This window comes from Lemur catta, chromosome 9 (genome assembly GCF_020740605.2).
Source record: "Lemur catta isolate mLemCat1 chromosome 9, mLemCat1.pri, whole genome shotgun sequence".
NCBI classification, from domain to species: domain Eukaryota; kingdom Metazoa; phylum Chordata; class Mammalia; order Primates; family Lemuridae; genus Lemur; species Lemur catta.
In genome coordinates this window covers 7789094-7806342 of record NC_059136.1, presented here as the reverse complement: position 1 = coordinate 7806342, position 17249 = coordinate 7789094, and the positions used below count along the sequence as shown (strand labels likewise).

Sequence of the window (17249 nt, the reverse complement as noted above, 5' to 3'; positions counted from 1 at the left end):
ACGGCAGAATTGTGATTCAGTTTTGATGTGTTTCTCTACCCTGCAACTCAACCACTCTTCATTAATTACTTTTGAGAGAGTGTGCCAGGGATCCTGAAGACTATCCTCAGGTGCAGTGATTTCCTAGGACGATGTATGGAACTCACAACACCATTGTATTCACAATTGTGGTTTATTATAGTGAGAGGATACAGATCAAAATCAGCAAAGGTCAAAGGCACATGTGGCAGAGTTCAGGAGAGACACGGTGCAAATTTCCAGATGTTCCTCATCCTGTGGAGTTGTATAAATGGTACTTAATTCACCAGCAACAATGTGTGTTGCCAACCAGGCTCACCTAAGCCTCGGTGTCCAGGGTTTCTATTGGGGGTCAGCTATGTAGCCGTAGAGTGCTCCACATGGCTGACCTTAGCTACTCAGTCTCCAGCCTCTCCAGGGGTAAAACTGATACCTCATGGCCCAAGACTCCCAACAAAAATCATATTGTTACCATCAACCACTTGGCGTGACCCATGTCCTCAGGTAAAGAAAGACATTCATCCAGCAGAATATTCCAAGGGGATAAAGTTCATTTCCCTGGAGCCAGTCAAGGAACAGAACTTTCTAAGAACGTGGAAGGTTTGAACATCCTAGACTTGCTGATTTAATCCTTTACTGCACAGAGAGCAAAGCACATTCTTTTCTCTTTTTTTTTTTTGTTTGAGACAGAGTCTTACTCTGTTGCCCGGGCTAGAGTGTCATGGTATCAGCCTAGCTCACAGCAACCTCAAACTCCTGGGCTTGAGCGATCCTCCTACCTCAGCCTCCCGAGTAGCTGGGACTACAGGCATGTACCACCATGCCTGGCTAATTTTTTCTACACATATATATATGTTTTTAGCTGTCCGTATAATTTCTTTTCTATTTTCAGTAGAGACGGTGTCTCGCTCTTGCTCAGGCTGGTCTCTAACACTTGAGCTCAAACAATCCGCCTGCCTCAGCCTCCCAGAGTGCTAGGATTACAGGCGTGAGCCACCGTGCCCGGCCACATTCTTTTCTCTTAAGAATCCTGGTTCTGCACTGGTTAAAATGTACAATATTTTCATTCTGATCTTGCCCTCCCTCAATCCTAGAAGGCACTGTTATCTCTGCTATCTATTCACTGGAATCGAGTTCATGGCCTGCATAGCAGGGTACCAACCTCATGATCGAAACTTGGAAAAAGGGTGTATCTCTGAGTAGGAAGCTTTAGGCTCCAAGAGGAGAGAGAAAAACTTAGAAGAACTCCCTACCTGATACACATTTAAACACACACACATTCAACCCACAACAACACAGGATTCCTCTCTGCTCTGACAACCTCTAATTGAAGAGCAGAACATTTATTTTAAAGCATGACAGGTGAAAAGCTTGTTTAAAAATATAAATAAACATTAATTAGCTATAAACATGACAGTCACAGACTTGTTTCCTGCTGGGACCATCTGAGAGGTGGGTGAGAAACAGCTGAGTACTAAATGCTATTCACAGTGTTACAAAGCTCTCTAATGGGTTTAACATCACCTTTTAGCTACCTACAAAGCTATATCGAATCAGTCTCCTGCTAGCAGCAGAAGTGCTACCACTCACTCAGCACACAGGCCTGTCCTGCACCAGGAAGATTTCTACTGCAACAAGATTGACTCTTAGGCTGTCTGTTTGGAGATTAACTGTGATTCTGGTCAACCTCTAGCTTTTATTATTAAATAAAATATTTTCTGAAGCACTGGGAGGGCACTGTGTGGTTGCTAGGAAATCTCACCTGTTCCAGATGCTAGTCAGGCATTTGCCCATGAGCGGGTGGATTAATATGAACTCCCAGAACCAATGAGAATGTGGGGCTGTGAGAGAATGCAGTACGCTGATACTGCCAGGGATTTCTAAATACCAGACAAATCACTCAGTTTATAGGCAACATGGCAATATTTACATATTATTTCATCCATCCACCCATCTGGTGGTCATCCATTTGTCCCTTCTCTTACATCATGTATGTGAAACTGCTGTGCTAGGTGCCAGGGATACAAAGCCAATTAAAAACAAAACAAAAAAAGGATTGTCCATTTCTTTGAGGAGCCCACAGTTTACTTTGATAGAAAGCAGAATCAGACGTAATGGGTGCAGTGTGCACCATCTGGGGTATGGAGACGCTTGAAGCTCTGACTTGGGGGGGGGGGGGGGCAAGGGCAATATATGTAACCTAAACATTTATACCCCCATAATATGCTGAAATAAAAAAAAATAATAAAAAAAAGAAAGTAGAGTCAGGTCTGCAAAGAAACTAGTGTTGTACAGAACAGTAAACACTGTGATGAAGGCCCGTGTGCAGTGTTATAGGAGCAAAGATGTGGGGTTGAGTCATTTTCTCTCAGGCTTATGGAAAAGCCAGAGAGTGTGGAGGTGCCATTTGAGCTGGATATGAAGGACGAGACAGGGTTTCCCCTGGACTTGACTCTAGTAAGACTGAGAAATATTTTTTTCCCTCAAAGGATCTCTTAGATCATCTGCTTTGTGAAATTGGAAATCCAAGGAGTTTTCTATGATTGAGGTCACTGCACAGTGCAAAAGAAAGCAAGCGTCTCACTTAACAGGCGGCAGGTACTCATATCACAGAGACCTTCTTGTGACTCCTTTCCCATGTTCTTGAACCTGGATTCTCTGTCTCTCTTGTTTGTTAGAGAGCTTAGATCTTGCATCCAAAAGCCCAAACACACAATAAATTTTGGTATATTCATACATTGGAATATTATTTAATAGACAAAACCAAAAGTCAAAAAACAAAACAAAGCAATGAACTCCTGATATAGTCAATAACATGAATGAATCTCAGAAACATTACATTGAATGGAAGAAGCTAGATACTAAAGACTACATACTCTATGTTTCTATTTATGTAATATTTAAGAGCAGTAAAAGTAATTTATGAAGATAGAAATTAGAACAGTGGTTGCCTTTGGGGAAGGGGATTGAATAAAAAGGTCCAGAGGGAAATTTCTAGGTTAGTGGAAATGTTCTATATCGAAGAGTTAGTTACACCAAAATGCACTGAACTGTGTATTCAGGATCTGGGCCTTTCATTCTAGGTACACATTTACCTAAATACAGAAAATTAAAAACAAATCAGAGCAAAGTCATGGACACTTAAAATGCAACTAGGAGACAAAGGGGCTCCCCCAAATAAGACTGAACAACATAGAGATGGGCAAGTCAAGTCAGGGAAAACATCTTTGCCAGGACAGAGTAGAAAGGTTGTGGAAGATCTGTTTAGAAGTCAGAAAGATCCAGCCAGAGAGAAGGCAGGTAAGTGGAGAAGCCCAAAGAAGCAGACAGGCTCTACAGGCAGCTAGCAGGAGGCACTGAATCTGTTTCTCCTTGTAAAACTCCCCATAAGAGCCAGGAGGCAAGGCTGGTGGCTGAGGGGGCAGTTGGGCATGGCTTCGGAGTGAGAGAAAGCCCTTAGGCTGTAGCAAGCTTGGGAGAATCTGGTGGACAGCTTCTTTTGAGCTTCCATGTTGCAGCTGGCCTGGCCCTTGTGGTGCTGCAAAGAATTGGGGCTTCACAATCAGGAGAGGTATCGATTCCTAGCCTCTCAGCTCTCCCTGTGTGAGTGCATGTTGGTAAAGGGATTTCAGTGCTCTTTGAAGAGCTCATTGATTTCCATTTACAACCCACACAAACTGGGCTGCCTTCTGCCAGGGGACAGGGCAGGCATATTTTGGTTTTTTCTTTCTCTGGGGCCCAGTGTAATAGAATTTTTAGCTACTTAAATGATTTTCCTGGTCTTATTTTGCCCCTGTGGCCTATGTTTTTTTAGTTAATCAGCTTCTTTTAAAAGAGACACAAATGGAGAGGGAAGAAAAGGGATGGCATGTCCCTTCCTATAACCCTTGTCTCCAAGGACCCCCAAGGTATTTTATACACACTATTTTATCTCCACTTTATTCCTTGGAAGTGGTAGAAGAACAAGTGTTGTTTTTGCTCATTTTCATTGACTCATGCTAAGGTACTAAATAAATCTAGAATTTCACTTTTTTGGCATTTGAGGATATGGTAGAAAAAAAACAAAAACCTTGCTGCCATAATGGGAGGAAGGGACAGAATGCCCACGGAGGTCCTAGGTGAAAAAAATTTAAATTTGATTTTATATTCTTTTACTTAGAATCATTTTCATGCTATCCAAATAAACATTAACCAATGCTTCAACGTACCAGAAACTATGCTTTGTGTGTATTTTTACTGACACAAATAATTTATATTTAAGTGAATGCTAAAGTTTCTTGGATAAACTTGGGTTGAAAAGCAAAGGGCATATTTTTCTTTTTCCCTTGCTAGTATCTTCAATGTAGCTTCTATGCATCATAGGAGCTGAAAATCTGGGGTCTTCCATATGGCAGATAAAAGTACATATCAGATTTTTCAAAGAAATCTAAGTAAATTTCCTATTTTTAATTTTTTTCCGGGAGGGAGTGGGCAAGGAGGTGGGGTGCAGGGGAAAATAGGAGAGTAGTTGCCTAAATTATGTTCCCCTTCAGACTTTGTGAAGGTGCCTCTGCCCAAAGCTGGGAGAAATGGCGGGAAGGCAAGAAATATGTGGAGACGGGGCCAGAGGGCCTAGTTTTGCCAGAAGGCTGTTCTCTGTGAGGGAGGGCCTGGGTCAAAGCTGAGGCTTCTGATGCAGACACAGAAGGGGCCTGTGTGTGTCTGAGGACTGACTCATGAGTAGAGCAAGGTAACAACGGTCTTGGCCAAGGGCCTTGGATGTAGGGCTCAAAGTTCCAGTTCCAGAAAGTGGGGGTTGCCCGGCCCTGAGCAAAGCACAGTCCAGCCCTGGGGATTGAGGCAACTGACAGCTCTCAAAGATAGGAATGCAAATCAGGCAACTGAGGCAAAACCAAAGCAAGCCTCCTTAATGGACTGGGCAGGCTTGGCAGTGGGTCAGTATTTACTGCCCTAACCCACCCCAAGGGTTTACCCATGCAACTTAGAAACCTGTTATAGGTCAAAAAGTCTAGTCTAGATCCCACCTTCTGGTGAAGACAGGGGGCCCAATAGCCTGTGTGCTCTGATTGAGTTTAACACACAAAATGAATAGGTGAATGTTTCTATCTCGAGACCTTCAGCACCTGCACCTGAGTGAGACAGAAGGCAAAGGCTTCACGCAAGGACTATGTAGAATGGTGGCATCCAGGTTGCTGCTTCTCTCCCTTCAATGCGTAAAACTGAGGAAAAGAAACAGTTTGAGCTCTGGAGAAAGTTGCCAGGAACCCGCTGCACAAGTACCCTCTCAGGCGTTAGGCTGACTGCTCATGGAGGGAGAGCAGGCCAGAGGTGGAGAGTAGAACACACTGAAACAAGACCTCAAGCTAAGTCTGGTTGTTCACGCTCCGACTTGCTAATTGATAGTCTTGTTATATTGCTATTCATTGCTGATAGATCAAATGTTTTTAAATGTTTTGTTTTGGAGAATTTTGGAACCAGACTGATCAGATTTGAGATATAACACATCGCTTTTTAATGGGTAGCCACAGACAAGTTGTTTAACCTCCTTTTAATCTTAGAAGTTGAATATCTGTAAAATTGGGATGATATCCTCCTTTCAAGACTTTTTATAGATTATAGATGTGTGTAAAATCTTAGCACGGTGACTGGTGCATACCAGGCATTCAAATAAATAGTAGGCGTTAGAATTATTACTTACCAGAAGGATGTTAGATACAAAACAAAGCCACATACTAGGCTACATGTTTTTATGTTGATTTACATGGGCTCTTTCAGTGTAATAGAAATATTTTGGAAAGAAGGATTTTATAATACACAACACTGGGATGGCAGAAAACCTCCTCTAGCATTTTACAACATATAATAAAAGGTCCCACTGTGGGCAGTCTTGTGAAGAGTTGGTTATTGGTGCATTCTGCTGGGTTTAATGTGAAAATTGTCTCCACAAATTAGCTAGTGGAGGGAGCAAAAACTATAAGTAAATGCTGCTTTTCTGAAGCCCTGTTGGAACTTTGGCCCACAATGGCCCAATTTAAGTGAATGTCTCTGACTTTGAGAAAGGGAACGGAGCATAAAATCCCCTTGCAGGTAGTTACAGGAATAAATTCTGCACATGCCCCTGTGGTTAATCTCAAAGGGATATTGCTGATAACTCAGATGAAATGCTTGCTAGGGAGAGCAAGGCTGTCAATAAGAGGTCTGGAAAACGGGGTCTTGCAAACTGGGCTCTTGGAAGGTAATTGAACATGTCACCAATATTATTTCCTTTACAGAGATGTTAACACCACTCAGGAACTTGGGCTGAATGCTGTCTGCACGATGCTGTGCACAAGCTGTAATCTCCAGGGCTTTGGTGAGCCTTGGTTGGTTTAATTGGAAGCATTGTTGTTTTGGGTTTCTATCACATTCTCCAGAATATGTCTCCTCCTGACTCCGGCCTCGCTTCATCTTCCTGTGGCAATGCATAAATAATGCAGAGGTTTGCTGTTGGGAAGCAGGAGTGAGACCCAGATGTCAGGAGTGGAAAACACAGCAGCTTAACGCTGGCAAATCAGAGCAGTAAACACAGTCAGGAATTAAGTGAGCCATGGCGGGGTGGGGGGACAGCTGAGGGAGCTGTGTTTGAGATGGAACGGGTAACTTCTCAAACAAGGGGCCCAATTAACTTGCAGAGGAACCAGATTAGGACCAAGGGAGGGAGGGGAACAAAGGGGAAGGCACGTGAGGAGCATAGCAACGTGGTCTTGTGATCAGCCTTTTTGCTGAGCAAGAAAGGATGGAAGTCACGTTTGCATGAATTAAATTAACCTTGCAGTTTAGCTCAGACAAGAATGGATTGGAAAAGGTCCTAGGGAAATGCGTAATCCAATCCACACCATATACTTTGCTAATGAAGAAACTGAGACACAGAGAAGGCTATCAGTTTCGCCAAGGGCCAGAACTTCAAAAGTAAGCACTCCAGCACAAACAAAACTAAATGAAACTATAGAAAACCTTCGGATCTGCATTTCTTCCTATGTTCCTTGACTTGGGGAAAAGCAGTCACTGCTTATTTACTTAATCCTGAGATCCAGGTATTATTCTTAACCTCTTCCTCTCTGAGCCTCTAAATCCATTTAGTCTCCAACTCCTATAGATATTACTTCCTTTCTTTACATACTTATATCTGATGCCTTAAACTAGGTTCTTGTCATCTCTCTTGCCTGGTCTCAGTCCCTCTGATCCTAACACTTCTATTCAAATGATCTGATCGGGTTGCTCCTTGCTCAAAACTTTAAAGCCTCCTTCACCCATTTTTGAAAAAACATCCTAACACCCTCGAATGGCATACAAGTGCATTGATGATCTGACCATTGCCCACTGCTATAGATACCTGACTAATTCTCCTTTTACTGTATGCTCTTATTCTAAATTATTATGATTCCTCGAACCTGTAGCTCCTTCTTCCCAATTTTCCATTTCCTTAGATAGTTCTCACTCAGTAAGATTCATCTTAGGTATAAGCTTCCTTGGCAATCCCAGAAACACCACATTGCATGCCTTGAAGGCATGCCATTGATTTGGGGTGCAGTGTGAGTGGTGCCCCTTAGAGGTGTGCAACATGCCCTCATTTGGGGTCCCTAAGAATCCTGGACTCATGTCTACCTCAGCTCTTCTCTGACTGTACTACAATGACCTGTTGGCTCCTGGAAGAGGCAATACAGAAATGAAAAGTGTTTTAAAACATTGCCTCTGGGTTAAGGAAAATTGAGCTTTAAACATTTTCCCACTTATCAGCAGTGCAAACTTGGGCAAGTTACTTATTTTATCTGAAATTCAGTGGTCTCATCTGAAAAACAGGCATAATAAAAGTACCTACTTCATCGTGAGATAAACTATATTAAGTTTTCAGCACAGTACCTGGAGTCTTCAAAAAATTAACTATTGTAGCTATTATTGTTGTTGGTATGGGGAATGGTACTGTGTTATATTAACATTTTCGTTTCTCCTGCCACATAGCAAGCACCTAGTTAATATTTGTTGAATCAATTGATTAACAAGCAAAATAAAGCTGTGGATATTGGAGTGTCCTAATTGGGCATACTTCTTACTTATCTGGTACAGAATTTTACTGAAGGAAGTATAAGTATTAAATCTTCCAGGAGGAAAGAAAAAGCTTCTTCAACTGAAATAATGTGATAATTGTCTTGTAATTGCCCCCTGCAATTTGGAGGAATACATGTTTCTTATAATTAAGAGGCATTTATTTTTAGGGGCATCATTTGAGCAACAATCAGAACAATGTCTCCATTTTCTTCGTTCTGAATCTTCAGAGGCCACTAGAACTACCAGGGCTTAGCAGTGCTCATTCCTGCAGGTGAATAGGTCTATAATTTGTCATTTACCTCAGCTTTCAGAGTCTGTAAGAATCTGAAGGAAAAAAAATGCACTCTCTTCTTTAGTTGAATTCAGCATTTAAGGAGCGCCTGTCACCAAGTAGGAATAGCTTCTTGCTTTATTGAGAAAACTGTTGCTAAGACACAGTCTTAATTTGTTTGCACACTTTTCATAAGAATGGTGGGTGTTTATTCACAGAGAGAAATTGAGGTGTAAGAGGTAAAGGTGCATAGGAAATTCATTATGGTAGAAGATTCAACCTAACACAATTGTTTCATTAGTTCCTCTAGACTAGAGATTTTCAAAGTGACCAGGGGCATCAGCATCACCTGGAAACTTCCTGGAAATGCAAATTTGGGCGCCTAACGCAGACGTACTTGAATCACAGCATTGCTGGAGTGTGGCTCAGCAGTCCGCTTTAATAAACTTCAGGTTCTTCTGATGCTTGTTAATTCTTGGGATCCACTGCTCTAAAGTCTAGAATAGAACATCATTCAAGCCTCACAGATTAGTAGGAATAGTAACTGAGGAGTAGTTTTTGGCAGTTGGAAAATCCTGGGATAGCCTCACCTGGGGCAGGTGCCTTGAAAGAGGATGCTCATTTTCTTTAAGACCCACCACAGCTACTCGATATTGCCTCCTGATCTCATAACTAGAATTAAATGACAGTATAATCCTGGATGATAACTACACACCATGAGCCAGGAAGAAATAGCTGCATACCAAAAAAATTGCAAGATGTTGGTAATATATATCATCAGAAACCTGGGAAACATGTGTAGGAATGGATTCTAAGGGTGCTACACTGATAAATGCAGAGTCTAACACTGGATTTGGCTAACTTCACTGATACGAGTGTATGATCTAGAGATTCTGGATTTACTTTGTTAGCCTAAGCAGCTGGAGGTGGATATAACACCCTAATTGGTTGGTTGACTGAACCTTGTGCTGAACACTACTAGCCTACATTTAGTGAAGTCAAGACGCTAGAGCTTCCCTGGCATAATGGGGAGGAGAGTGTGCAAAGTCTCAGGGAAATAGAAATGTGTACTTCGTTTCATCTTGTGAGACTCACACACCCATCTCCCGCCCATGAGAGACTTTCCCTCCACTAAGCAGTGAGACATACAGTGAGGGGGGAGCATCTTCATCCTTCAAAAGCTGTGTAATTGCTCTCCTTTGACAGCCAGGTCTGCAGGGAATGCTACCACTGAGGTGAGAGGTCTTTTATTTTGATGGAGATTATGAAATCCCAGAGTAACAGAGTCCAAGTGGTAGCACTTAACCACCAAAGACAAGATGAACACATCAACCAGCACATCCCTCTTTATCTCAGATAATATTGCTTGTTCTGATGTCTACTTTATCTGATAATTATTGATAATACAGCTATCCCATCTTTCTTTTATTCAGTGTTTGCATAGTATATCTATTTACATCCTTTTACTTTAACTTACCTCTTTATATTTAAAACAAATTTCTTGTAGACAGAATATATTTTATCTTGTTTATTTATCCAATATAATAATCTTCATCTTTTAATTAGTGAGCTTTGACCATTTGCATTGAATGATAGTATCAATATGTTTGTACTGAAATCTACCATCTTGCTAGCAGTGTTCTATTTGCTTCATATGTTCTTAGAGTTTTCTATCTTTTCTGATTTCTCTTATATTAATTGAGCATTTTTATGATTCTAATTTATCTCCACAATTGAATTATTATTTATGCCTCTTAAAAATATGTTTTAGTGTTTGCCCTATTCTTTACAATATCCATCTTTGATTAACCAGTGTCTACTTTGAGATAATATACTACTTTCTTTATACTATAAGGACCTTATAACTGTATATTACTAATTTATTTCTTCCATATTTTGTGCCATTATTGTGATATATTTACTTTTGCATATGCTGTAAACATATTGCTACTATTTTACTTCAGACTGTCAAGTGTTATGTTTTAGAGAGGTCGAAATAAAAAAAAGAAGAAAAGGATACTTTATTTTGCCTTCATGTGTTTCATTTCCAGTGCTTTTTCTGTGCTTTGATTCAAAGAGACTGTGACTTTTTGAGACCAAAATGATCTTCGGGCCCCCAAACTTCTATGTCAGGAATCAGAGAAGAGAGATGTTTGGACTCAAAGAGAGCCCTATTCTCCAATGGCCTTTTTATGTGTGGCCCAGAAGGATAAAGGAAAAATAAGCACCTCCCAAAGGCAGAGTAAGGATCTATAGAGAAAAAATCCAGAAGAGCTCCTAACAGGGAACAGAACCAGGGTTTAATCAACCAGTTGGCCGTATCCAAAGGCTATAGACACCTCACAATGTCTACCCATGGGCATTTCAGAAGACAAGTGTGCTGTGTCCTTCCCATCCACCCCTTTCAAACCTGAAGGTTACTGGGGATATGGTTGTTTCATTTAACAATTTTATGTGGATGCGTGAAGAGCAGGTAACTTGCCTTTGTGGCAATCAGGAGGAGGTGCATATAGAATATAGAACTATAACGGAATCTTGCTGAGAGTCTGGTACTGAGACAGAGTAGGCTATTCAGGGGTATCTCATTTGGGGAGGAGTTGAGTGTATTTTGTATGTGAAAGGGAGGGAAGCAAATATTTTAACTAAGTAAACAGATTATTGTAGCACTTAGCTTTTGTTGTGTAACAAATCACAGAAAAACTTAGGGGCCTAAACAAAACTATGCATTATTTCTAATGATTCTAAATGAGAATCATGCAAGTAAATTGGGTTATTCCTCTAGTCTGAGCCGGCTGATCAGGGCTGGATAGTCTAAGGTGGATACATTCACATGTCTGGTATTTGACTTGATATCCACTATGTCAGGGGGAATGACTTTGCAGAGTCTCATTTTCTAGCTGATTACCCTATGCTTATTCACATGGCAGTTGTTGCAGGGCTCCCAGGAACAGCCAGACACCAAACCAACCTCTTTATAATCCTCAGCTTGCATCACATCATGTTTGCTCATTCTTATTGGCCAAAAGATGTCACATGCCTAAGTCCAGATTCAAGGGGTGAAGAAACGTATTCTACCTGTTGATGAAGGTAGAACATAGTCTACTGCAAAGAGGCATGCATACAGGGATGGGGGAAGAATTTGTGGTCATTTTTCTAGATTTTATGATTTTTCTCAATTATTAGCATCTCTCCTTGTAATAGAATTTCACATCACTGCCCTTTTCTCCCTGTAGGAGGAGTCTACTTCCCCACCTCACTGATGATAAAATTGGTTATGCAACTTCTTTTGATCAATGAAATGTGAGCAAATATGATATTTGCCATGTTTCAGAGGAAGATTTAGCAGCCATTACATGATTCTACCTTTGAGTTTTTTTCCCCCTCTGTCACAGGATTTTTTCATGTTCCAAATTAGGGCTTCCCCATTAGCCTGGATGCTAGAATGAAGAAGACGCACAGAGCAGAGGCACAGCTGATTTCTAGCATAAATGAACAATAACCCTTTGTTTGATAAGCCATTGAGTTTTGGTGGTCATTCTTTACCACATCAGAACCTAAATAAAAATTATAGTTACTTACTAGCATCTCTTTTTGTATATTTAATCTACTTTTAAAAAATATATCTTTCCTATTGACTTTTTAAATTATTTAAAGCCCTCATATATATTTTAAAATGCCCTCCTTCCCCTTTTCTTTTCCAGCTTTGACTTCATCTCCTTCCTAGTCACAAGTAAATTTCTCAAAAGAGCTACACATGACTCATTTTTCTTCACACTTGTTCACCCCTAAGACCCCGATAATCTACATTCTTCCCTGAGAACTGAGTCACTACAACTCCTGCTAGAGTCACCAATGATGCTTACATGGCTGGTTCTGCTATCTGAGAAAGTTGATATTTTAAACATTTCAGGAACCAATGGACCTGGCCTGGATTTATTTTCTCCACTGTTTGGCTATTGTAGGTCTTCTGTGATTTCCATGGCCACTCCCAAAAGAAAAATGTGTTCCTTTATGGTTGTAGCATCAAGGAGACCTTGTGGCAAGCAGAGTGCAAGGTGGGCACATCTACTCTCCTGGAGGACGTCAGCTACAGGGTAAGTCATTGGGGAAGAATGACACAAGACATACTGTGTTCACATTCTTACCTTTGAGATATGTGTCTCACTTCTTTTCTGGTAAATGAACATTTCAATTATTTTAACTATAGGATTATAATACAAGCAGGCTGGAGGCATGTGTAACCTTTCCACATTTTTGGTGAATAATGTCTTACTACCTGGTTGCTTTGTTCTGTTTTCTATGTGATATGATATACTATAAAGGGCATCAAAACTGAAGACAGGAAACCTCATTTTAATGGCTTTGCAGTTAATAACTGTGTGACTGTGAGTCATGAACAATACCTCTCTGAACTCCCATTCTGCCATCTGTAAAGTGAGGAGAATAAAAATACTATCTCTGTTACATAGTTTATAGGAGGAACAAAATGATACAAAATACAAAAGGACCCAAATAAATAGGAAGGGATGAACAAATCTAAGCCATTGGACCATCCACATCCCTTCACATGAGCAGTCTATGAAAAGCAGAGCAGTAACCCACAGAACCTTATTCTATTTTACCTGAGTTCCAGTGGTTAGAGTTCAACTATTCCTCCACAGAACCACATAGGAAATTAAGGAGTAAGGAAGGCAGGACTTCTTCCTGTCAGGATAAAGAAAACAAGCTGCTGCTTGCTGAGAATCAGGAAAAGGTAGAAGAGGCAAAGTTGCTCAAACACAAAATAAAAATTGGTGTTTGTTTCAAATTTTGCAGAAAAAGGAGAAACATCATGATGGTACCCACATCTCCTAAATCTGTTTTTCTGAGCATGTTAATTTTCTGTGCATGAAATAGCATCCTCCCCAGGGTTAATGATAGCACTAAAAGAAGTAAAAATCCACCACACTACTCTTTCACCTGGAAATGCTTCCTCATTCCCTGAGGTTTTCTCCACCCTTCTTCACCCGTGTCTACCAGAAACAGACTGCTGCTAGTCAGCTCAGTTACCACAAGGCTTTCATAGCAGAACCAGCAGCTTATCCTCAATAACCTATTTGCTCTAAGGCTCAACCAGAGTGATGGAAATAAACCACAAGATGCTTAATTGCTTAATTTTACTTAGGAAACTACTAAATCAAAATATTCATCTGGGCAGCTCATGTTGACTTGTATAAAATTATCTCTTATGTGTGATACATCTTGAACTAAAAAAACTTACATAACATTATCTGATCTAAATACAGAGTCAGTGAGCTTTTTACCTATTTTTAAGAGAAGGTAACAATATTCATGGATAATTCCCTATACACAAGCAGAGGTTATATGACCCAGAACCTTAAGAAATCTCCTACCTTAAGAAATCTCCTATACGTTCTTTGCCCACTTTTCAGAAACTTTTCATAAGAAGATAGACTAATGGCCAACAAATGTGAAAAAATGCTCAACATCTCTAATCATCAGGGAAATGCAAATCAAAACCACAATGAGATATCACTTAACTCCAGTGAGAATGGCCTTTATCAAAAAGTCCTAAAATAATAAATGTTGGTGTGGATGCAGAGAGACAGGAACACTCATACACTGCTGGTGGGACTGCAAACCAGTGCAACCTCTGTGGAAAGTAATATGGAGATACCTCAAAGAGCTACAAGGAGAACTACCATTTGATCCAGCAATCCCATTACTGGGCATCTACCCAAAAGAACAAAAGACTGTCTATAAAAAAGACATCTGCACTTGAATGTTTATGGCAGCACAATTCACAATTGCAAAGATGTGGAAACAACCCAAGTGCCCATCAATACATGAGTGGATTAATAAAATGTGTATATGTATACCGTGGAGTTCTACTCAGCCACAAAAAGCAATGGTGATATAGCTCCTCTTGTATTATCCTGGATAGAGCTGGAACCCATTCTACTAAGTGAAGTATCCCAAGAATGGAAAAACAAGCACCACATGTACTATCAAATTGGTATTAACTGATCAGCACTTAAGTGCACATATGGTAGTAATATTCACTGGGTGTTTGGCAGATGGGAGGGGGGAGGAGGACAGGGGTATATACACACCTAATAGGTGTGGTGCGCGCCATCTGGGGATGGACATGCTTGAAGCTCTGACTCAGGTGGGGTAAAGGCAATATATGTCACCTAAACATTTGTACCCCTGTAACATGCTGAAATAAAAAAAATTTAAAAATAAATTTAATAAAAAACGACTTTAGTTGCATATTTGAAATTCAAAGTGAGAAAAATATATTATCCTTATGTGGATTTTCCTAGCAGGATTTTGCTAACTTTGGGTGACTGTCAATTAACCATAATCTGAACAAATCCTTTCATCACGTTCTCTTCTCTGATATTTTCAATGAAAAAACAAAAAGGCACTACTAGAACTTGGAAAATGAATGCTTTATAGCTTCATACATCTGTTTTGTTTTGTTTTGTCTTGTTTTGTTCTGTTTTGATATACAGGGTCTCCTCTTTACCACCTGGGCTAAAGTGCAGTGGTGTGATCATAGCTCACTGCAGTCTCAAACTTCTGGGGTCAAGCAATCCTTCCAACTCGGCCTCCCAAATTGCTGGGATTCCAGGCATGCATTTCCTTATCTTTAAACAATACCTATTAAAATAGGTATGAATTATATTTTATTGGATCATTCACATGGCATGGGGTTGGGAACAACAACAACAACAAAAACTTGAGCCTCAAAGAACTTGAATTGCCAGTTGTGGATATCAGTGAATTGAGGAGAAATGAATTAATTTCAGGTCTTCTGCACCACTGCCTGAGAAGCATCCTTTTTTAGTGACATTTTCTGGCATTGATCCTTTTCATAAATTTTCAGTTTTGAGGAGTTGCAAAGATAATAATTATTGACATTACTCATAGAGTGCCAAGTATGTGCCAGATACTATTGTAAGCACTGTATACATTAATTCATTTACTCTTCCCCAGTAACCCTATATCCTAGAATACTGCTCTATAGTTATAGCAATAGAAGGTAATTGATAAATGATTGTTGGGTGAATAGATATCTTTACTATCACCCCATTTTACATATGAGGGAATGGAAATGCAGAGATTAAGTAAATTGTCCAAGGTCTCATAGTTAGCAAGAGCTGGGATTTGAACCCTGTGGGTTCACCACTAGAATTCACACTTTTAGAATCTGACTTCGGATATCTTATATTTTAAAGCATATCCTATATTTAAAAGAAACAGAATAATGAATCAAACTATTCTACAATGTAGAATTAAAGAGACAGTGAAAGCAAGAATAAATCTTTTTTGGGAGCTTAGAAAACAGTGGGTTGTCTGAGTTTTTAAAAAAGGGTAAATATACAATGCAAAGAGGCTTTAAAATACAATTTTTAACTTTGGAAGATTGAGCAGAAAGACTTCTTTCTCTTCAAACCTTTATTCATCAGCAAACTCCGCTCTGAACAGTGTAATACTAAATGATCATTATGGAGGGTGCTAGGTGCTTTTCTACCTCATTCAAGGTAGATACTATTATCCCCCCTCCTCCCCCCTTTTATTGACAACACTGAGGGCTAGGCAGACTAAAGCCCTGCTCAAAGTTAGACTGCATAGTATGAATCCAGAATTTATACTTTTAACCCCATGCCCAACCACACCTCTGCCACATGCTTAATCCAGAGAAAAGAGAAGACATTTGATTCTGCAGAGTCAACCCTAATAGAGGGGGCTCTTCCCTGGAAATGATCTCTGAGCTAGTGACCATCTAGTGAGTTCACAGTCAGCATATCTTTGAGAGCTCCACGTTCTTTGAATTTTGGAAGACAGACAGGTCTAGGAAGAGTCAGCAGAAATTAAATGAATTAAAATGTAGCCCAGGCCTCTGAAATGAGCCTTGAAACCAGAATTACTGAATCAGAACTAACTCTTCCCCCACCAATTATGGTTGCACCTGACTCCACTGCTACTGGACAAATGGAATTCAGTATCTATGAGGAAGTGGAAGACTCATTCTCAGGGTCACTCCTGGACTAGTCTCAAAATCCCTTTGAGGTCTTTCCTGAGACCATGCCAAATGCCAGTTCCTATGCTGTGACACATATGTATGTCATCTCATTTATTCCTTATAACAACCTTAACATGGAAATGATGAATCTCCCATTTTATAGATGAAAGGCTGGAGACTCAGGAAGGTGGAATAACTCATCTAAAGTCACACAGCAAGTCCATGGGGGGACTCAACTCTTAGATCTAATCTGTCTGGCTCTACTCTGCTTGCCTTTAAACTTTGTGCCATGATGCGTAGTATTTAGTGTTTGTTCAGGCAGTGTTGAGTTGCAGCGACATCTCTCTGCTCTTTAAGAGTCTTTAATATACATTCTGAAGTCTACTTTTAGAAATAAGAAAGAACCAGAAAAGAATGGGGGTTTTCCTTGGGACATGTTTATAATAAATAATATTATGATATTGAATAACTATTACACATTGAACATATTACATCTTATTTAAACCTCTTTATACCTCTGTGAGATAGTAATACTTTTTTACAGTGGTTAAGCTCTTGTGATCTGAATTAGTATATCTCAGTTGAAATTCTGTTTGTTTTTAGTAGCTCTGCGACCACTGAAAAGGTACTTAATTAACTTTTCTGGCCTCTGTTTTATCTCTAAAATGAGATAATAATATAACTTACCTCAAGGATTTGTGATAATTGAGTTAAAACATGTAGTAATACTCAGTAAGTAGTTAGTGAAACAATACCTATTATAATTCTGAAGTTATGGAAAATGAAGAGAAAGTTAAGGTCACAGAACAAGCAGCAGGGAAAGAGTTGAATGTCCCAAATCTT

The 17249-nt window shown here is 39.9% G+C and overlaps 1 protein-coding gene across 1 annotated transcript in view; it reads left to right on the top strand.

Annotated features, from left to right (window-relative positions):
* AGBL1 (AGBL carboxypeptidase 1) overlaps positions 1–17249 on the top strand; it is a 641096-nt gene that overhangs the window by 308249 nt on the left and 315598 nt on the right. Inside the window, exon 20 of the mRNA XM_045560454.1 lies at positions 12337–12468. Coding sequence (XP_045416410.1) covers positions 12337–12468 — 132 coding nt within the window. The remainder of the gene's footprint in view (positions 1–12336; positions 12469–17249) is intronic.